Below are 22,879 nucleotides of genomic sequence, written 5' to 3'. Positions count from 1 at the left end.
ATTATTTATTCTAGTTCTGTGAAAAATGCCATTGGTATTTTGATAGGGATTGCATTGAGTCTGTAGATTGCCTTGGGTAGTATGGTCATTTTAACAATATTAATTCTTCCAATCCATGAACATGTTATATCTTTCCATTGTTTGTATCATCTTCAATTTCTTTCATCAGTGTCTTATAGTTTTCTGAGTACTGGTCTTTTACTTCCTCAGATTTACTCCTAGGTATTTTATTCTTTTTGATGTGATTGTAATTGGGATCATTTTCTTAATTTCTCTTTCTGATAGTGTGTAGAAATGAAACAGATTTCTGTATATTAATTTTGTATCTGTAACCTCACCAAATTTATTGGTGAGTTTTAGTTATTTTTTTGGTGGCATCTTTAGGATTTTCTATGTATAGTATCAGGCTGTCTATAAACAATGACAGTTTTACTTCTTTGGGAATCAATGTCTTGCTCCTGATCTTAGAGGAAGTGCTTTCAGCTTTTCACTGTTGAGTATGATGTTAGCTGTGGGCTTGTCATATATGGCCTTTATTATGTTGAGGTATGTTCCCTGTATACCCACTTTGTTGAGAGTTTTTTTTTTTAATTATAAATGGATGTTTAATCTTGTCAAAAGCTTTTTATGTATCTGTTGAGATGGTCACATGATTTTTATTCTTCAATTTGTTTGGTGTTTCACATTGATTGATTTGTGGGTATTGAACCACCCTTGCATCCTTAAGATAAATTCCACTTGATCATGTTGTATGATCCTTTTAATGTACTGTTGGATTTGGTTTGCTAACATTTTATTGAAGCTTTTTGCATCCATGTTCATCAGTGATATTGGCCTTTAATTTTCTTTTTTTGTGATATCTTTGTCTGGTTTTGCTATCAGGGTGATGCTGACCTCATAGAATAAGTTGTAAAGCATTCCTTCCTCTGCAATTTTTTGGAATAGTTTGAGAACTCTTCTCTAAACGTTTGATAGAAGTCATCTATGAAGCCATCTGGTCCTGAACTTCTGTGTGTTGGGAGTTTTTAAAAAATTACTGATTCAATTTTATTAATGATAATTGGTCTGTTCACATTTTCTGTTTCTTCCAGTTTAGTCTTGGGAGATTGTACATTTCTAGAAATTTGTCCATTTCTTCTAGGTTGTCCATTTTATTGATGGGTGATTATTCATGGTAATCTCTTACAAACCTTTGTATTTCTGAGGTGTTGATTGTCACTTCTCCTTTTTCATTTTTGGTTTTATTAATTTGGGCCCTCTCTTTTTTTTCTTGATGAGTCTGGCTAAAGGCTTATCAATTTGTTTATCTTTTTTGAGGAATCGGCTCTTAGTTTCATTGATCTTTTCTTTTTTTTTTTTTTTTTTGCCTCTATTTCATTTATTTCTGCTCTGATCTTTATAATTTCCTTCCACTAACTTTGGGTTCTGTTTGTTCTTCTTTTCTAGTTCCTTTAGATATAAGGTTAGGTTGTGGGGGTTTTTTGAGATTTTTCTTATTTCCTGAGGTAGGCTTGTATTACTATAAACTTCCCTCTTAGAATTGCTTTTGCTGCATCCCATAGATTTTGTATCATTGTGTTTTTGTTTTTGTTGTCTCCAAGTATTTTATTTTTTGATTTTTTTCAGTGATCCGTTGGTTGTCTAATAACATGTTGGTTAACTTCCATGGGTTTATGTTTTTTGCTGTTTTTATCTTGTAGTTGATTTTTAGTCTCATAGTGTCATGGTTGAAAAAGATACTTGATATGATTTCAGTTTTCTTAAATTTATTGAGATTCTTTTTGTGGCCTGTCATGTGTCTATCATGCTATAATGTTCAATGTACACTTGAAAAGAATGTGCATTTGGCTGCTTTTGGATAGAATGTTCTATATTATATTATATATATATAAAAATATATCTCTCTATATGTTCATATACATATGAACATATATATGTTCATTTGGTCTAATAAGTCATTTAAAGCCACTGTTTCCCTACTGAGTTTCTTTCCGGATGACCTGTCCATTGATGTACATGGGGTGTTAAAGTCCCCTACTATTATTGTGTTACTGTCAATTCCTCCCTTTATATCTGTTAATATTTGCTTTATTTATTTAGGTGCCTGCATCTTTCAAAAGTGTATCTTAAATAATCGTCATATTATTATAACACCTTAGAAAATTAACAATAATTATTTAATATCATTTAATGTTCAGTTCTAATTTTTCCAAATAACTGAGTTTTTTTTTTCCAAACTATGATCTGATCAAATTCATGCATTACATTTGATTGTTACATTTCAAAAATTTCTCTTAATCTAAACAAATCCCCCTTATTTTCTTATTAGATTGATTTTTTTTTTTTTTTTTTGAGAGAGAGAGGGTGAGAGAGAGATCAGGCTAGATGACTTACAGAATGTCCGCATTCTGGAATATGATATTGACTTTTGAGGAAGCCTAGTTGTCTTATGGAATATTTGCTATTCTTGATTTGCCTGATTATTTCCTTACTGTGTAATATAACTTGTTCCTTTATCTTCTGGAAGTAGCTCTGAAGTCTTAATTAGGTTTAAGCTAAACTTTCGGTAAAAAATATTTGGTGAAAGAAAACTAGGTAATGCTGTGAACCTCAAATACATCTCTGGAGGCACATAATGTCAGGTTGTCCCATTATTAGTGATGGTGAGTTTGATTACTTAGTTAAGGTGATGACAGCCTAGTTTCTCCAACGATAAGGTGTGTCCTTTTTTTGAAATTAGCAAGTAATTTTGGTGTGACACTTTGACAACTAGCACAATGACTCATTCTCCAATTAAACTTAGTGGTTTTAATATCCATTTGCTTGAGGAAATGGTACATGACCCTTTGATGGAGCTCTTTTAAACATTTTTTTTTTTAAGAAGTTATTTTGCAATGCTTGAAAGGTTCCTGCCCACTGGCATTCAGAAAGTGGAGGAGGAGGCCAGGAGAACGTCAGCTACCAAGAAGAGGTTTAAACACGGTGGAGCCCCCAGATGCTAATATTTTCTCTTAGGGCAAAGAGCTCAGTCACAGAGCACTGACGGATGCTGAGGGTCTGAAGTTCCATTTCTTCAAATTTTTTGGAGACTGGCAATCCCTTTAGGAAAGCTCTTCTCTCTCCTCCGGCAGCCAGTAAGCCTTTGCCCCACTGTTACTCTTACCAGGGCACAAAAGAGACATTTAGAAAGGAGGGAGTGGGCAACAGAGGAAGAGAGAGGCCTTCGTGAACTTTTTGCTTTCAGCAAGCCTACCCTTATTGATGGTTCTTCTTTAACCCATATTATCTGGTTTTCCTTTTCAGTACTCCATTGTGGAACTGCAAGTAAGTAGAAGTTTCTTTTTCTTTTCTGTCAGTTGTGGAGAAGGTGGTTGGTGCTAAAGCTTGAAGTCAGCAACGACTCTGGGATCTTGGCCCAGAGCCTGAGACTCTGCACCAGCACAAAGTACCTGCAATCCCGCCTAAGCTGTGCCTGTTCTCTTGCCTCTGCCCACCCTGCCCCTCTCAGTGTTAAACCTCTGTAAATAAGGACACCAACCTCTATAGTGATGAACCTTCCTACTCTGATGCCTGTACCTTCTCTGTACTGTATCAATCCAACGAGGGTTTGTTCTGTACTCTTAGTCTTTGGGTTGGCTATTATCACAGACACTCAACCATTGAACATGACAAGAATACCTGTGAGAAGTATTAAGAAGGCGAAATTCCTCACAGCTTCCCCTCCATTTTTCTGTCAAATTACCTATCATTCAGGTATCTTACAATCAGTCCCCTCAGCATTGCCCCGCTTAAGGGACCAAGAATAATCACTCTTTGTAAAGGGCATCCTAAAGCCCACTTTCTGAAACATGATAACATTTTAAAGGACTCAGTCTGATTGTTTGTATCCACAAGGGCCCTTTTCTTCCTGGACACAGACCATGGGGGTCACGAGCGATGGGTGGGATTCTTTAGGTTCTTTTTGCTTCTTTACCTGCTTTCTGCAGCGCAGGGTGGGAATCAAAGAGGCAGGCACGTCATGGGATTTCTTTTTAATGGACACAGGATCCAAACGACAATAGGATTGCACAGTGGCTGAACGTGGTGCCCAGGGAAGGCATTGTAGACCTGTCCTTCCAACTGGCACCAGAGGCGACGCTGGGCACCTACAGTGTGGCTGTGGCAGAGGGCAAGACCTTTGGCACCTTCAGTGTGGAAGAATATGGTAGGTGGGAGAATTAGTAGGTCAAAGTGTTGGACATAATCTTGTGTCAAAATCAGCAAAGGTCAAGTAAAATCTGTTAGGAGCCAGGTTCAAGATGGTGGAAGATTTGACTTCCAGTGGACCTTGAGCCTCATTATACGCTCATTGTAACACATTAGCATCAGCTAAGTGGCACACCCACCAGAGCCATGACAGTTCCCAGGCCGACCATCAAAGATCAAAACGTGGACAGTGGCCCAATTACTGGAAATCTCTGCCCCGTCCCCAAAATAGTTGGAATAATCCTCCCACCTATTAGCCTTTGAAATTACCCAGCCCATAAAAACTAACTGCCCCATATTCTTGGGCCTCTCGCCTTCTGAAATGGCCCACACTCTATCTGTGGAGTGTGTTTCTCTCTAAATAAATCCACTTCTTATCTAAAAACAACAACAAAAAAAACCCCAGAGGGATTATTTATTCCTTTTAGTGCTAAACCGGCTGATAACTTCAGGAGCATTTTACCTTAATAATGCCCTGTTAATTTAATTAGCTAATTAATTATCACTGCTTTATACCCCTCTACTTTAAACTACCTCTTTTTGACCACTACCTGTATGGTAAAACCTTCTTCCTCTTCGTTTTCCATCTCTCTCCAGTGCTGCCTAAGTTTAAGTTGGAAGTGGTGGAACCCAAACAGTTATCAATGGTCGACGATTCTTTCTTGGTGAAAATTTGCTGTAGGTAAGAATAAAGCTCTGGATCCAGTGAGGATTAAAGCTATATTGAGAGATGTTGTGAAGGAGTGTTATGGAAAGAGGGATTGTGGAGGTAGCAGCTAAACCTTGGGATGCTTTATGTAGTCCAGAGTCAAGAGTTCTGCAAGAACACATGTTCTAATTGTGCTTCTGTCCTTACTTTCCACTGCTGTCTCAGCCAGCATTATTGATTTAGTGTCTCCTTTGTACAGAGCACAATATTGAATCCCATGGGGAAATAGGAGTAAGGAAAAAGAAAGACACTGTTGTTGTCCTTTGGATGGTATTTATTGTGAAATGGCAATACTCTAAGGCTTTGAGCAAAGCAGGGATGTGAATGAGAGCTGGAGAAGGCTAGGACTGTCAGAGTACTTCCAGAGGTGGGAATGTGAGAGAGAAGGAAAAGTGGTGTTTGGAGGAGGAGGGTTGGATCGTAAGTAGAATTGCCCAACTCTGACTCTCATGCTTTTCTGGGTTAGGTACACCTATGGAAAGCCCGTGCCTGGGATAGTGCATGTATCAGTGTGTCAAAAGGCATATATTTACTGGTCTCCAAGGTCAGAAGGGGAATTCCCGTCTGACAGATGCAAGAATATCTCTGGAAAGGTGAGTAAATGGGATGTGGAAAAGGAACCTTAGTTCCTATGTCCTAAAGAGTAAGTAAGCACCAATATAGAAAAGTGGTTAAAAACAAACAAACAAACAAAAACCCAAAGTAGAAAGCATTTCACATGGTTATTATCCCAGTTCCAAAGAACAAGGCAGTCTTTTTTATCCCCACGAAAGATAAAGCCTTTTAGAATCTGCCTTGGAATCAAGAAATTAACCTAAACCCTTGGGAGATAAAATTTTCCTGTCCTGAAGTGGGTTCTTTTCTCCTCATATCTTGGAACTTCCAAGTTGCTTTATAATTATATATGTGTGGGTATATACTTCATGTTATGGGATGGGGTTTCTATCTTAAAATTGGAGAAATGAAAGTATAGAGATGAGAACTTATTTTCTTCTACAGGACATCATGAAATGGAAGTAAAGATTAGGTTATTCATCCTCTCTCTCCCTCTCTCTCTCTCTGATTGTGTCATTAGACTGACAAAGCAGGATGCCTCTCAGCTTCTGTGGCCATGTCTACCTTCAACTTCACTGATCATTCTTACAGATGGGACATCAGTATCGTGGCTACTATGGTGGAAGAAGGGACAGGTAAGTGAGATGCTCCTTGGTTCATTAAGAAAAGAGAAGGGAAAAGAGCTGTCCCAGAGCCAGACCTACTCAGAGGAGTCAAGACCCACCCTCATCGCTGTTTGGAAGGGACTCTGTTCCTAGTTCACAGTCAAAGGGAAATGCCAGATTCCCTCTGCCATCCACTCCCTGTTTCTCCAAAAGTTTGAGGAGGAGGAGTTGGTTTGGACCTTTGGCCAGAAATATATTCAGCTTCCTACTTCCAGTGGCACCATCCTTTCAGGGATTTTATGTTAAACATGAAGGTGAGGATATCAGGTTTTTAGATCATCATACATCTGGTTTCCCTCTGCAGGAGTGGAGGCCAATACCACTCGGTATATCGACGTTTCTTCACGAAGGGGCTCAATGACCTTTGAAGACACCAATTATTATTATTACCCTAATTTCCCCTTCAGTGGAAAGGTATGTTAAAACTTGTCTCTGCACAGACAAAAAAATGCTTAACCATCCACTGTCACCTCCTTCCGGTACACATATGATAATAGCTAACTTAGCATTGTTCGAAGTACTTTATGTGTATTCACTTGTTTAATCTTTACAACAATCCTGAGTTAGGCACTGTTATTGGCCCCACTTTACAAATAAGGAGGCTGAGGCACAGAGAGGTTAAATGATTTTCCCAAGGTCATAAGCTCGTAAGTGTTAACTATGATCAAAGCCAGGCAGCCTGCCTCAGAGTATGTGCTTAACTCCTTGCACTGTGTGTCCTTAATCTCGTATGACACGTGCCTTGAATATTAATGTGACTTCAGTGCCCTTCCTCATGCCAGGGGTTCACATTCTCATGTTTAAATCTTTGAATTTTAGAGCTGCAAGTTATCTGGAGAGATCATCTAGTCTGAGCTTCTGCATCTAGGCAAGGTTAATATCAAGCTTCCTGTGACAGAGAGCCATTCATAGCTCCTGAAGCATTGTTTTTAGAGATTTAAAAATTGGTAGTGTTTTCTTGCTGATTCCCAGCAATCTACCCCTCTCTCCAGCTTAGCTTTCTTCACTTCCCAAACAACTGCTGAACACAAGAATGTTGTACATATTTAGATCCATTTATTCCTTAGTCATCTTTTCTCTAGACCAAGAGTAGATCCAGACTTTCTTAAAGCCTAAGGATTATACAATTTAGGAGTGGAAGGGGTCTCTCTGTAGGAAAATGAAAGCAAAAAAAATGTACAGAGGCTTGGCAGGGGTGTATGCAAATGAAGGGCCCTGACGCTTCATAACCCATGTGGCAAATCTACTTCTGCTCCCTGCCAAGCTACTTCTGTGTGTTTTTCAATTCCTCATAGATCCTACTTTCCAACCCCTACTTTCCACATTTACCTTTCTCTGGACTCTTTCCTGAAATGTATTCTTACAGTTTCAAACTTACACTAAACCTGACTCTAATGCCCTAATGACCTTCACCCCTCAGATAAGAGTTAGGGGCCATGATGACTCCCCCCTCAAGCGTCATACAGTGTTTCTGATGATTCGTGGCGAAAAAGGAACCATGAAGCAGACCCTAACGACTGACGATGAAGGTCTTGCTGCCTTCGAGCTGGACACGGCTAATTGGGACGGGAAAGGCATTTCTCTGGAGGTAAGCACTGGGAGGTCCAGCTTTCCAGGAAGGAAGGCCTCCCTGAAGGAAAACGTCAAAATTTTCCTTTTCCCCCCACTACACCACCACCCACCACCCCTGGGGAATTCCATCTCCCCTATTCACCGGTCCTGCCCTTCAGCTGACAAAAAGTTTTTCTTAGATCCCATTTTTAATAACAATCAAATAAATGACCTTCAGATAAAAATTGCTATTTCTACTAATTCATTTTATAACTTAACTCCATCTCTATCTGATCCTTTATTTGAAATCAGATTAGGGAGGAAAAAGTGGTTCAGAGTCATCTTCTTCCTCCTATTCCCCTTTTCCCTCTTTCTGTTGCTCATTAAAATAACAAAGAAGAGAATTCTAGGTTTTGCATAACTTATAGGGAAGGTTACTTGTATCAGTTATCAGTTGCCACACACTACTGCTTAGCAGACAACTACAGAACTTTAGTGTACACAACAGGAAGTGTTTATTGCTCCTGTAGCTGGTTAGACAGAAGGGCAGCTCTACCGATCTTGGTGGACTTCCTTGTCTGTGGGTCAGCTGACTGTAGGCTGGCGCTCCACACGTCTCACAATCCACCGAGCTAGCCCAGGTATATTCCCATGGCAGTGAAGTGATGCAAGAGCGAAAGCAGACATGCAAGAGCAAAGCAGACGTTCAAGGGCTTTTCTAAGGCTCTACTTATCTTGCGTATGCTAACACCCATTCCCAAGAACAAGTCACATGGTAGGTCCACAGTTAGACTAAAAGGGCACACTTGGTAAAGTGGACTTCCCTGGTGGTGCAGCGGTTCAGACTCTGCGCTCCCAATGCAGGGAGCCTGGGTTCGATGCCTGGTCGTGGAACTAGATCCCACATGCATGCTTCAACTAAGAGTTCGAATGCCACAACTAAGGAGCCCGCCGGCCGCAACTAAGGAGAACGTGTGCTTCAACTAAAGGATCCGGCAAGCCACAACTAAGGAGCCTGCTTGCCCCAGCTAAGACCTGGTGCAACCAAATAAAATAAATAAAATTAAGAAAAAAAAAACTATAAAAAAGGATGTTGCTATGGGGAGGGATGAAGAATTGAAGCCTTTAATGCAATCATCCAGCTACACTACTCAAGCAAATACATATTATTTCTGCTCTGGCTAATTTATGTATTTCTGTACTCTAGGCATCATTCAGTCACTCCACTTAGAAATGATTATTATCCTCTATAACTAGTTTTCTTACCTCTGAGATATATCCTTTAATTTCTTAGTCACAGTTATCTCTTCCCTGCTTCAGTCTGTGAAGTTATATCATCCACAATTTCCTGCTTCCTGACAACTATAATTCAGCCCTTATTTTACTCCCCTTTGTACCAACATGCTGCTGCATATAACCACTATTATGGACTCCTCAAATATTCTTGGTTGAACCTCTAGTGAAATATCTACATGCCATTCTTAGGCAGTACAGATTTGAGAATCATAACAAGTCCATGGGGTCCATACGGTTGGGGTACATGAATTTTAAGGCCTTTTTTTCTCTCTCTCTCTTTCTCAGGGCATGTTCGAATTGGAAGAAACGGCATATGATTCAGAAGAAATGCCTCCTTACTACCACAATGCCTACCTGTACCTGGACCCCTTCTACAGCACAACTCGCAGCTTCCTTGCCCTCCACCGGCCAAATGGCATCTTGGAATGTGGCCGGCCCCAGGAAGTGCTGGTGGAGTATTACATCGATCCAGCTGATGCAGAACCTGACCAGGAAGTCATCTTCTCCTACTATGTGAGACTGGGAAATGGGGATGGGTGAGAGTGTGTTGGGAAGGAAAGGGAATAAAGACAGTGAGCTAGACGGGGTGAACAGACAGTCTGGATAGAGATATAATGCAAGCCACGTAGATAATTTCTAAATTTTTAGAAGCCACATTAAAAAAATTAAAAGAACAGAGGAAACTAACTTTTAAAATATATTTTGTCTAACCTAGTATATCCAACATATGATCATTTCCACATGAAGTCAACATAAAAAATTATTAATAGATATTTTACATTCTGTGTTTCAGCTGCATTGCAAATCTTTGAAACTCAAAGTATGTATTTTATACTTAAAGGAGTTTGGACTAGTTACATTTCATGGGCTCCAGTAGTCACATGTGGCCAGTGGCCACTGTGTTTATATAGGTATAAAAGATGGGGGGAAATGGGGAATAAAGAGATTTTGAACAGGAGTCCAGGGAAATTGTGTGGGGAAATAAAACTAGGAATAAATGAGACAATGTTGCTGACCAGGGCTGAAAGGGAGCCCGGTGGATGGGTAAGAGGGAGGTTGAGGAGGGGATGGCAACTCAGAATAAATTTCATTCTGTGTTTCATTGGTCAGTATTTTTAAATAGATGACATAGGGTTAAAAATTAACATCGAGGGCTTCCCTGGTGGCGCAGTGGTTGAGAGTCCGCCTGCCGATGCAGGGAATGCGGGTTCGTGCCCCGGTCCTGGAAGATCCCACATGCCGCGGAGCAACTAGGCCCGTGAGCCATGGCCGCTGAGCCTGCGCGTCCAGAGCCTGTGCTCCGTAACGGGAGAGGCCACAACAATGTGAGGCCCGCGTACTGCAAAAAAAAATTAACATTGATAGCAGCTCTGCTGGGGAAATAAAGTCACAACTTGTAGACTGAAAGAAATATAAAGGCAAGCAGTTTTACTGGTCATCTTGATGATCGTGAGGAACTTAGACTCATGTGAACCTTGGGTTTGATGGTCCAGAGTCTCTTTATTCCCTTATCATCTCCTTAAAGTCTCTGAGAGAATTTCTCCCCCTGAATCATTCCAGTGTCTTCATCAAGTTAAAACAATCATCCTAAATAACAGAATGAGGAGAGGTAGGTGGGAAATAATAAGACAGAGTGATAATACATGTACTGTCTTCAGGACAGAAGTGTGGCGAGGCCTAGAAAAGTGGAGTTGGGGCTGCTCAGTGTGGAAGATAGTCTGAGAAACTGGCCAGAGAGCCCTTGACTGGAGCCCGAGATGCCTGCCTGCTTAGAAAGCATCTCAGTGAATTCAGTTTCAAGGGAGAGTGAAGAGGAAGGGAGAGTTAAAAAGAGATTTCTCCTCCAGAGAGTCAAATGTCAGAAGGACTCAAGACAATTTCAAGGTATACTCATTTCCACTGAATTTTTTAAAAAATTTTTTATTGATGTATAGTTGATTTACAGTGTTGTGTTAGTTTCAGGTGTACAGCAACATGATTCAGTTATTTTTATATATATATATATAATTTATATATATATAAATTCTGTTTCAGATTCTTTTCCCTTATAGGTTATTGCAAAATATTTATAGTTCTCTGTGCTATGCAGTATGTCCTTGTTGATTATTTATTTTATATATAGTAGTGTGTATATGTTAGTCCCAAACTCCTAATTTATCCCCAACCCCTTTACCCTCCACCGAATTTTCAATTGAGTGATAAGTTTTAAAAGGTTGTAAGAAACAGAAACAGACTCACAGACATAGAGATCAGACTTGTGGTTGCCAAGGGGAGGGGGGAGGGAGAGGGATGGACTGGGAGTTTGGGGTTGGTAGGTGCAAACTATTACATTTAGAATGGATAAACAACAAGGTCCTACTGTAGAGCACAGGGAACTATGCGATGAACCATAATGGAAAAGAATATAAAAAAAGAATGTCTGTATGTGTACAACTGAGTCACTTTGCTGCACAGCAGAGATTGGCACGACATAGTAAATCCACTACACTTCAATAAAAAAAATTTGTTTTAAATAAAAGGTTGTAAGGATGGATTTTAGTAGACTTTATGTTACAAGGATTATAAAAGAATAAAGCTTAGATATCTTCAAGAAATGGTGTCAGCTATGTATTCTCTCTGGCTCCGTGGCAGTGGTGGCCTTTGTCTCCTCCCACCCACCCCGTGGTTGTCACAGACCTCCAACTGGAGGAAGAGTCATCAGGGCTCTTGGTACCATCCAACATTTGACAAGCTGAAGGATGCTCCATGAAGTACTGACCTGGGGTCCAGAACTACGAAAGGAGCCTCTCCTTATGGAGAGATGCAGGGATTGGGCCAAGGCTAAGCTCCTCTAACTTCTGTGTTGTTGATGACTTCTTTTTCTCTTCCTTAGTTAATAGGGAAAGGGAATTTGGAGATGGAGGGGCAGAAACACCTGAAGTCTGAGAGGAAAGGTGAGTGTTCATGCACCTCTTGGAATACTTAAACTTTAAATTTCCAAGAAATAGTTCTTATACTAGAAGCAAGAGTAAGAGCAATGAGAACAGACCATAACAGTAACCACAGAAGACCTGCACCATGAGGCCTGCAGCTGGCTCAGGAAGAAATGCAAACACAGGGTTGGATGTCATTGGTAGGTGAGTGTGTACTCCCATTCCTGAATATCCCCTCTTCCCTTTCAGGACTGAAAAGCTCCTTCTCTCTCTCATTGACCTTCAACTCCAGACTAGCCCCTGATCCTTCCCTGGTGATGTATGCCATTTTTCCCGGAGGAGGTGTTATAGCAGACAAAATTCAGTTCTCAGTGGAGATGTGCTTTGACAATCAGGTAAAATGGCGTTGAAGAGGGTGAAGGAAATGTCTGGACATAGAGAGAGAGCCTGTGTATGCTGGGGTTGGAGATAAGGCAGGGGTGGGGAAAGAAGGAGTTAATATTGAAGCTGGATATCATGTTCTCTATCTTTCGCATGGTCTGTTGAACTCTCCCGCTCTCCCGCTTCTTTTAAAAGGTCATGCTGGGAAGTCACGTGTTCTGTATAGCTATTCCACAAATTCTCTTTCTTTCTACTTTCTGTCTTTGAAACTTTCTACATTATTCTACCGTGCTGCTTAGTTTTTCCAATTGTTTTACAAGACACTGTTTCTAAAGGGCAATACTTTACAAAGAAAAATCAGTATAAAAATGAGGGAGTGAGCTGGGGACCATACTTAGGGCATATGGGTGATGACTGTTTCTCCTCCTCTCCAGGCTGACCTGATCCCCACATTATCCTTTTCTCTTCCCCAGGTTTCCCTTGGCTTCTCACCTTCCCAGCAGCTTCCAGGAGCAGATGTGGACCTGCAGCTGCAGGCAGCTCCCCAGTCCCTGTGTGCGATCCGGGCCGTGGACGAGAGTGTCTTGCTCCTTAGACCAGAGAGTGAGCTGAGCAACAGCTCTGTGAGTGGCCTGCTGACGTGGTGGCAAGAGGGAGTCAACAGAGAAGACAGACTGACAGTATCAGAATTAAGAGATGGATTCCAGGCAGTGGGAAAGAGAGTCTCAGGGAAATATTGCATCTCCACAAGGTGGTAGCAAAGCTGGTGTGGAAATGGATGTAGAAATGATGATATGGGGACTTCCCTGGCAGTCCAGTGGTTAGGACTCTGTGCTTTCACTGCCGTGGGCCCAGGTTCAATCCCTGGTCAGGGAACTAAGATCCCACAAGCCATGCGTCACGGCCAAAGGAAAAAAAAAGAGAGAAAGAAATGATGATATGAGACGGACACGGTTAATACGGTCACAGCGATCAGTATCAGGAAAGATGAAATAGGAGATAAGGGTGACAGATTATGAAAAAAGATGAACTAGAGGAAGGGGTTATGATGGAAGAAATTCTGGAATAATGAAGAGAAATAATACAAGAGCAGTAAACTGTGCCACCAGAATGAGAATCTGAGAGAAGTTTCTCAACTGATTTCACTATGTCAATATTTTATTTTCTTAAGAAAAAAAAATTTATTTCCTTTTCTGTCTTTTCTCAGGTCTATCGTATGTTCCCATTCTGGTATGGTCACTACCCCTATCAGGTGGCTGAATATGACTGTCCAGGGTTTGACCCACGGGAGTTTTCCCAGCCCCGCATTGGTGTACTGCCCGAGGAGCGCTGGGGCAGGCGTACTTATCTATGGAGGCCTTCGTTCCCTCAAAGCATAGCTCTTTTCCAGTTTTTCCAGGTAAATATTCTTACCCATTTTGTTCTCATAGAAACAACTGTGGTGGGAGGGGGAAAGGAAAACCCACATCTAATAAAGCAGGCAGAGTCATATGGGCACTGGCAGGGGCAAAATCTTGAAAGAAACTCCTGACGGGTAAGGCAGCCTCACTTGGTCCTCATGCTTGTAGAAGTCACCTACTGTCTGAGGCTATACACTAGTCCTCTCTCTGGGGTCTCCAAACATTGACTTCCATGGGATCAGCCAAGAAGGAAAAAATGAAGAGAGGTAGACCAGAAGTCTCTCTTATGAAAGCTACTGCACCTATTTTATCCACAGAAGTTTGGGATGCTTTAGCCCACATCTGATCAGGAGGTCTCCGAGGTCAGGAAGTGGGTCTTGTTCATCTTTGTATTCTCTATAATGCCTGATCCTTCATAATGCTCAATATATTTTTGTTGAATTGATTGAGCTGATATGGTCTCTGCCCTTAGAAAATTCAGTCCAAATCAAATAATAAGGATACATTTACTAACGTTTGGAAGAAGTATTAAACATATTGAACGATGAAATAAATGGAATACTACTATTCAGCCTAAAACAGAATGAAATCTTGCCATTTGCAACAACCTGGATGGACCTTGAGGGCATTATGCTAAGTGAAATAAGTCAGACAGAGAAAGACAAATATCGTATGATCTCACTTATATGTGGGATCTAACAACAACAACAACAGCAATGAAACAAGCTCATAGATACAGAGAATAGATTGGTAGTTGCTAGAGGTGGGAGGTGGAGGGGGGTAAAATGGGTGAAGGTAGTCAAAAGGTACAAACTTCCAGTTATAAAATGCATAAGTCTTGGGAATGTAACGTACAGCATAGTGACTATAGTTAGTGATACTGTATAGCATATTTGAAAGTTGCTAGAGAATAGATCTTAAAAGTCCTCATCACAAGAAAAAAATTTTTTGTAATTATATATGGTAATGGATGTTAACTAGACTTGTTGTGGTGATCATTTTGCAAAAACGTATGTATATGTGTGTACATACATATGCATAATACATCTATCTCTCTCTCTATATATAAACACAATGAAATAAGTTTAATTGAAAAGCTTTCACACTAGCTGGACTAGAAGTGAACCAATCTTGGTGGCTGAGTATTGGTCTTACAATTAATAGGCAAAGAATGTGTTAGTTTAACCCTTTGAGGGTGAAATTTCAAGGCAGTAGCCCTTGTAGTAAGGGAGAGGACCCCCTTAACTCTTCATTCTCTGGTCCCTTTGGTGCCTCTCAGGATGTGGGCCTGAAAATACTGTCCAACGCCGAAATCAAGAAGACAGACTGCAGTTACCGAATTTCAGAATACAGGGATCCAGGGAGAGGTAAGCTGCCTCTGTGGCTTGCAGATTCACTGAGATATTTAGCATCATGGAACTCTGAAAACTCCCTCTTTGCCTCCTATTCTTGCACTGAGCCAGTAGCCAGAATGATAATGGATTGTGGGTTATAGATGAAGGCAGTTTCCCTAGGATCTCACTCTCTCTCTGTCTCTGGGGGAGGGCTTTTGAAGCCTGAAGCCCTTATCTACTCATTCCCTGGCCAGACGTCCATGTCTGTCATTTCCCGATAGCCTCACGACCAGTCAGTTCCTCAGTGGTCCTTCCTCCTCATCTCTCTTTTTTTTTAAAACTAATTAATTTATTTATCTTTTTATTTTTGGCTGTGTTGGGTCTTCATTGCTGCTCATGGGCTTTCTCTATTTGCGGCGAGCGGGGGCTACTCTTCGTTGAGGTGGCTTCTCTTGTTGCGGAGCATGGGCTCTAGGCGTGTGGGCTCCATTAGTTGTGGCACGAGGGCTCAGTAGTCGTGGCTCTCGGGCTCTAGAGCGCAGGCTCACTAGCTGTCCTTATCTCAGACTGGATGTTCTCTGCTTCCCTCTGAATTTCTTGCTGGTTTTCTCTCCACCTCAGTTTATCACATGACATAAGTCTTCTGCTTTTCCCCTTGTTCTTAGTCCCCTCAGAATCCTGTTCATCTCCCAGGAGACTACCAATTGAGCCAGAGGATTCTCAGGTTCGTCAGTACTTCCCAGAGACTTGGCTCTGGGATCTGTTTCCTGTTGGGTAAGTGATGCCTAAAAGGTATAACAAAATTATACATACAGTGTAGATTCAGCAGAGAACTGACTCAGATAATTTCTAATGAACCTAAGTCTCAAGCCAAGAAGGTTTAATGGGGATATGAGAACGTGTTTCTTTCCCTGGATTCTTAAACAGTTACATACAATCACTCAAAACAAATTCACACGTCTTCACATTTGCACAGTGCAGACAGTGCATTCTCACTGCAGGGCCACACAAACGGAAAGGCACATCTTGATATTAGTTTGGTTCTTGCCCACTGCTTACCACCTCATTTTGACAAACCCTAAGAAGGCATATTCTCACCAATTCAGAGGGCACTGGGCTCTCTTACAGGTATGTTTGCACACAGATGCCCACCCACACATGCTCCCCTCCTCACATCCTCAGACACCCCCCTTCTCCCATACTTGTACATCCTCCCTCGAAGATTCACACTCTGAGATTCATGTGGGCCACCATTGTGGTTGCCTTTTTGCTTTTTCCCCCACGCACAACAGCAACGAAATATTCACTTCTGCAGACAAATTTGTAGCTTAATTCCCAAATGCCTTTCTCCTGCTGTCTGCTTCACCTGGGTTCTTGTATTCTCACAGTAACTCAGGGAAGAAGTCTGTCCGCGTCACAGTTCCTGATACCATCACCACATGGAAGGCCATGACTTTTTGCACTTCCCAGTCCAGAGGCTTTGGTCTTTCACCCACTGTTGGACTGACTGCCTTCAAGCCATTCTTTGTTGATCTGACTCTCCCTTACTCGGTAGTTCGTGGAGAATCCTTTCGTCTGACTGCCACCATCTTCAATTATCTGAAGGAGTGCATCTGGGTAAGAGCTGGGGATGCAAGAAGCAGGTGTCAGTCCCTAAACTGGAAACGTACCAATTTTCCCTGAGAAAGAAATGAGATGTCGGTGTCTCTGCGCCCATATTTTCCTAAACCTCTGTGTATTGTCTCCTTTACTCCGACCCTTTATCACTCAAATATCCCCTTCAGGTTCAGACTAACCTGGCTAAATCAGAGGAGCACCAGGTGGAACCAGGGACAGACTCTCAGGCCTCCAGCTGTCTCTGTGCTGATGAATCAGAATCCTATCACTGGAATATCACAGCTGTCAAACTGGGTAAGAGAAGGAAGTGGCAGATGGGCAAGGAAAGCACAGAGACTGAGAACTCTACCCTTTCCTCTACTGTATTTGCTTTGTTTTCTTTTTCCTCTTCTTTGTGTTTGCCTCTGTTTTTCTCCCTCCTAAGTCTATGTTATAAAAAAATAAGTGAATATTCTTTGGTAGATGACCAAAACATTATCCACACTGGACTATTTTGAGAGTGAAAGAGGGAGATTTTAATATTTACGCCAGGACAAGAGATATGTTACTAGTCAAATACTTACTATGGGCCAGGCACTGTCCTAAGTGTTTTACATGAATTAACTCATTTAATCATCACAATAATCCTATGAGATGTCATTTGCTCTTGGATTAAGTCCTTGCAACTCAAAGTACAGTCTTTGGGTGTATTAGTTATCTACTGCTGCTTAACAAATTACCCTAAAATTTAGCAGCTTAAAAGAACAAACATTTATTATCACACAGTTTCTGTGGGTCAGTAATTTGTGCAGTTTAGCTGGGTGCCTCTTGCCCAAGGTCTCTCATGAAGTTCAGCCAGGGCTGTGTTCTCATCCAAAGACTTGCCCAGGAGAGAACCCACGTCCAAGCTCATTCCAAAGCCTTTGATCCTCATGGACTGTTAGACTGAAGGCTGCAGTTCTTGGCCTCAGGTGTTGGCTAGTGGCCTCCTTCAGTTTCCCATCACATGAATCTCCCCACTGGGCTGCCTCATGACGTGACAGCTGGCTTCCTCCAGAGTTCGTGGCTTGAGAGGAAGAGTGCACCTGAGACAGAAGCTGCAGTCTTTTTTATAACCTAAGCTCAGCCGTGACATCTCATTGCTTCTGCCCTATCCTCTCCATTAGAAGCGAATCACTAAATCCAGCCCACAGGCAAGGAGAGGGGATTACAAAACAGTGTAAATATCAGGAGGCAGGGATCACTGGGGTCCCTTAGAGGCCACCTACCGCAGAATGTGGGCCCCACCCCGGATATACTGAAATAGAGTTTGTATTGTAACAGACGAGAGCCGCAGGTGATTTGTATGCCGTTAAGTTTTGCCGTTAAGTTTAAGAAGCACTAGTCTAGAGGGGAAGAGACCTCATTGGTACCTCTGCCAGTAGGGCTGATGTCTTCCTTCTGCCCTCTTTCTTCTCAGGTCATGTAAACTTCACCATCAGCACTAATATTCTGGACTTAAATAAACTCTGGGGACCAGAAGGGGTTTGTTCCAGAAAAGGGCCAGAGTGACACACTCATCAAACCAGTTCTGGTCAAGGTGAGTTTTCTGCAGGCCTAACTTCAGAGGTAGAGGCAGCAACCAAGCCAGGGATGTTCAGTGTGTGTCTAACCATGTCAGTTAGTCTCTTGCAGCAGTCTTACTCCAACTCCAATCAGGTAGCTCATCTTTATCCTTCCCTGACCCCCTTCTGCCCTTAACTACTTGCTTAACCCATACTGATGGTCTATGGAAGTACCTAATACAGTACCTGTTACTTTGTAGACACTCAATGAATGTTAGTTTCTCCTAAGAAAATCCCTAATGTCATCATTCGCTGCTTCCTGTCATCATGAACCCCATTGTCAATCCTGTCTCTTAGAAGTTTCCTAAACTTATCCTTAGCTCTAGCCCAGAAAGAATTTTACTGAGAGACCCCTCCCTGGGTTGAAATGGAGTCCTTCTGAATGTCAAAGAGAAGCTCTGTTCTCTCCAGTTCTGAGTGAAGCCCTGGAGCGCAGGCAGGGCCTCTTCTCCCCGTTTCCCTTCCCCTTCCTATTCCTTCAGTGCCACCTGCCCTGATACTCATCTATGTTTTTTCACCCATCCTTGTCTCTCTCCATGTCAGCCAGAAGGAGTCCTTGTGGAGAAGACACACAGCTCACTGTTGTGCCCCAAAGGTGAGTGAACACAGAGAGGGGTTGGTGTGAGAATTCCCTTAGCAACAGGAGATCTTCTTAGGCAAAAGGAGAAATATACAGGACAAGAAGAAATAGGAGAGTCTAGGGGTGCCATTCCCAATGGGGCCAAGTAGCTGAAAGGCAGGATGAAGAAGAGAAAATGTACAGCACAGTTATGTCTCTCGCTGGAATTTATTTTCAGCAAAGACCACTGTGAATAGGGAAAAAAAATCTACCTCCAACCCACGGAAAGCACTGGGTATAGAAAACCCTGGATTACGGCAATTTTTTCTGTGGTTTGGGTGTGAGAACCCCCACTATTTCCACCTTTTATTGTTTTACCTTTTCTCTGCCCCTCATAGGAAAAGTGGCTTCAGAATCCATCTCCCTGGAGGTCCCTGTGGATGTTGTTCCTGATTCAGCCAAGGCTTATGTTTCTGTTCACGGTAAGCAACCAGAGATTCTTGGCTCAAAAAGGAAAAATGGGGCCAGAGGCTGCCAAGGTGTGGCGTGGGTTGAGGTCTATGGCCCTACCTGGAGGAAGGTATGGTAGATTAGAAGTGATGAAGGAAGAAGAGCTTATTTTACAAAGTGGGCAAATACAGCCTGTGCAGTGCAGGTGGGATTAGATAGACGTATACTCTGGTTAAAAACAGCAAAGAGTCTGGGCAGGAGGAAGTTAAAGGTCGTTGAAGCTTGATATGTATTTAGGTTTAGGTCTATAAATTGGGTGGAGGGGAGACGAAATGTTTGCAGGAACCATTTAAAAATGAGGACTTCATATATTTGAGTACAGTTTTGGGAAGATTCAACCATATTTACATAGGACATGACACTTCTTTAGGCAAGGAGAGGGAACAAATAGAAAAACATGAGCCTGAAAGTTGTATCAAACTGGCTTAGGATCCCAGTTCTGCCGTTTAATAGCCATGTGAACTTGGATAAGTTAATGAACAATTTCGGGGCTTCCCTGGTGGCGCAGTTGCTGAGAGTCCGTCTGCCGATGCAGGGGACACGGGTTCGTGCCGCGGCTGGGCCCGTGAGCCATGGCCGCTGAGCCTGCGCTTCTGGAGCCTGTGCTCTGCGACGGGAGAGGCCACGACAGTGAGAGGCCCGCGTACTGCAAAAAAAAAAAAACCCCCCAAAATTTCGATCCTTCTTTTCCCTTCTGTAAGACAGTGATAATAACCTACCTTTCAGGATTGGTGTAAAGATTAAATATAATAAATTTCCCAGCACAATATCTTGCACATAGTAGAAGGCCTATACATGTTAGGTTCTTTCTGTACTCTAACCCCCTACCCACATCCCTTCCAGGTTAAAATGTCTCTGTTTTGGCTGTATTTGATTCATACCTCTGGTACAGCACTCACCTCACTGTGTTATAGCTCACTGTCTGTCTTTCTTCCACACTGCATTGAGGGGTCCTTGAGGACAAGGGCCATGTCTTTTTCATGTTTGTTTTTAGTACATTTCCTGCAGTTGACTTTCAGTACATATTTGCACATTTGAATTGAACTCAATGACTGAAGTGCAGATGCTCATGAGTCACTGATGTCAGGCTTACTGGCTTGTGAAGTAAATGGAGGGGTCAAGAGACATAACGTGGAAAAGCGTATCAGGAGTGTGTGTGTGTTTGGGAGAGACTTGGTGATTTGGAGGGTGATGTATTTACATGCAGTGGAGGCACTGAGAGATTGAGACTAAGCATTGCAGGTTTTGTTACAAACCTCATCAGCTTCTTAAAAGCCATGAACGCCCTCAGGTGGCCTACATACCTCTCTGTGAACTCCAGCACCTTGTACATACCCGATATTATATATGTTATACTTGCTTATAATAAATTAGCATTGCAGTGTATTGTAATTGTTTGCCCCCCCTGACTATGGGCTCTTCGAGGTGGAGACTGTTGCCCCCAAGGTCACAGAGTAGGGACTCACTAAATGATAGTGAATATGTGTTTGTTAAATGTATGATAATAACTCTTAAGGGTTCCTTCTTCTGCCACCACCTTCCTTCCCTCTCCTTTTGGATCCCAGGGGACATCATGGGCACAGCCCTGAAGAACCTAGACAGTCTGGTGCAGATGCCAAAGGGCTGTGGGGAGCAGAACATGCTCTTGTTCGCTCCCATCATTTACGTCTTGCAGTACCTGCAGAAGACAGGGATGCTGACTGAGGAAATCAAGTCTCGAGCAGTGGATTTCCTGAGGCTAGGTGAGTTGGTTCACTCTTTCTTCTTGGACACCTTGTCTAGCGCCTATGATCGGTGATAAGACTCAGGGAAGTTCAGCCCCTGAAGTGCCCCTCATCCTTGAAAGCCATGGGGGTGTTGTTTGAAGTTATCACGGTCATCTAAAACCACATCTGGCTTCCCAGGGTACCAGAGGGAGCTGATGTACAAACACAGGAACGGATCCTACAGTGCCTTTGGGGAGCAGGATGAAAATGGAAACACATGGTAATGTTGCCCACTTCCCCATGAGTTCTGTACCCCAGAGCATAATTCCTGAACCCTCTGGAATTATTCCTGAACCCTCTGGAATTATTCCTCTACCTCTCCCCTTAACCCCATTCCTTCTTGCTTTCTATCCTCTACAACTTTAATACTGTTTATTTCAGCTTCATGTATGGTCAAGCCCCTTACTCTTCTCTCTGACCTTGTACCTCCCAGTTCTTGTCCCCATGAATGCCAATTAATGCCTCCCTTTTCCAAGCTTCCTATGGCATTATGTTTCCTCAACTCCCCTTCTGGAACCATTCAACAGAATAAACTGTGGAACTATTGCACCCTCCCCTGGAAATCCACCCTCATGCCACATTTCCCTCTTCACCCATACAGGCTGACAGCCTTTGTCACCAAATGCTTTGACCAGGCTCAGAGATTCATCTTCATTGATGACAGGAACGTCCAGGATGCTCTCAGGTGGATGGCGGGAAACCAACTCTCCAATGGCTGCTATGCCAATGTGGGAGAGCTCATTCACACAACTATGAAGGTGCGGACCTGCCCAGGGGCCCACAGCCCACTACTGTGTCTGGGAGGAACTTGTACCTCTGAGTAAGAAGAATCAAGAGAGCACTGGCCTGAGAGTCGGTTCTTCAGGTCTCAGGCCTGGCTCTGGGTGACCTTGGTCATTATTCTTAACCAGTCTGAGCATTCAGCTTCCACATCTGTAAAATGAGAATATGTACTAGAATATGGTTCTCAAAGTATGGTCCCCAGATCGGCAGCATTGGCACCACCTGAGAACTTGTTTGAAATGCAAATTCCAGGGACTTCCCTGGTGGTCCAAGTGTTTAAGCCTTTGCCTTCCAATGCAGCGGGTATGGGTTCTAACCCTGGTCCGGGACCTAAGATCCCACATGCCTTGCGGCTAAAAAAACAAAACATAAAACAGAAGCAATATTGTAACAAATTCAATAAAGACTTTAAAAATCTTTAAAAAAAATCAAAAAAATCTTTAAAAAAAAGAAAAGAAAAGAAATACAAATTCCAGCTCTCACCCCAGACCTACTCTGAGGAACTCTGGGAGTAAGGGCAGCAATTGTGTTTTAACAAGCCCTCTGGGTGACCCTGATACTTGCTAAAGTTTGAGAACCACTGGACTAGAAGATCTCTGAGCCTTTTACTGTTTCCCTAAGTCTGAAGCAAAGCCATTTCTTCTGGTGGGGACTCCTAGACAGCCCAGTGTCTTTTGTAAGGGGTTTACTCTCTGGCAGGTACTAAGTACTCTATCGGATATTCATATTTAATGTTTACAACAAATCAACATGCTAAGCACTGGCATATCATTATAAATTCCATTTTACAGATGAAGAAACTAGGTGCAGGGGTTAAGTAAACTGCCTGAGGTGAATGCTAGTGGGCGGCAGGACTGTAATTTGAACCACAGCACTTGGATTCCAGGGGCACTGTTCCTGCCCATTCACTGCACTGCCTGACCTTTCCCAACACAGCAAGGTGTCCGGGTGCAGGCAGCTTGTTCAATTCAGAGCAGACCGAGTGAGAAAAAGACTGTACCAACTTTCCTAGA

At 42.4% G+C, this 22,879-nt stretch overlaps 1 protein-coding gene across 1 annotated transcript in view; it reads left to right on the top strand.

Moving 5' to 3' along the window:
- A2ML1 (alpha-2-macroglobulin like 1) overlaps window positions 1-22,879 on the top strand; it is a 42,698-nt gene that overhangs the window by 6,130 nt on the left and 13,689 nt on the right. The window contains 23 exon segments of the mRNA XM_073789053.1: window positions 3,304-3,324; window positions 4,045-4,204; window positions 4,843-4,927; window positions 5,421-5,547; window positions 6,030-6,144; window positions 6,479-6,588; window positions 7,595-7,762; window positions 9,307-9,534; window positions 11,894-11,954; window positions 12,183-12,328; window positions 12,788-12,937; window positions 13,522-13,713; window positions 14,994-15,081; window positions 15,714-15,822; window positions 16,437-16,665; window positions 16,833-16,959; window positions 18,104-18,149; window positions 18,151-18,223; window positions 18,792-18,843; window positions 19,206-19,289; window positions 20,883-21,059; window positions 21,222-21,303; window positions 21,685-21,841. Coding sequence (XP_073645154.1) covers window positions 3,304-3,324; window positions 4,045-4,204; window positions 4,843-4,927; window positions 5,421-5,547; window positions 6,030-6,144; window positions 6,479-6,588; window positions 7,595-7,762; window positions 9,307-9,534; window positions 11,894-11,954; window positions 12,183-12,328; window positions 12,788-12,937; window positions 13,522-13,713; window positions 14,994-15,081; window positions 15,714-15,822; window positions 16,437-16,665; window positions 16,833-16,959; window positions 18,104-18,149; window positions 18,151-18,223; window positions 18,792-18,843; window positions 19,206-19,289; window positions 20,883-21,059; window positions 21,222-21,303; window positions 21,685-21,841 — 2,787 coding nt within the window.

The sequence above is a fragment of the Tursiops truncatus genome, chromosome 11 (genome assembly GCF_011762595.2).
Source record: "Tursiops truncatus isolate mTurTru1 chromosome 11, mTurTru1.mat.Y, whole genome shotgun sequence".
NCBI classification, from domain to species: Eukaryota; Metazoa; Chordata; class Mammalia; order Artiodactyla; family Delphinidae; genus Tursiops; species Tursiops truncatus.
Note: the sequence above shows the minus strand (reverse complement) of the source record. Positions and strands in the feature narration are given on the sequence as shown.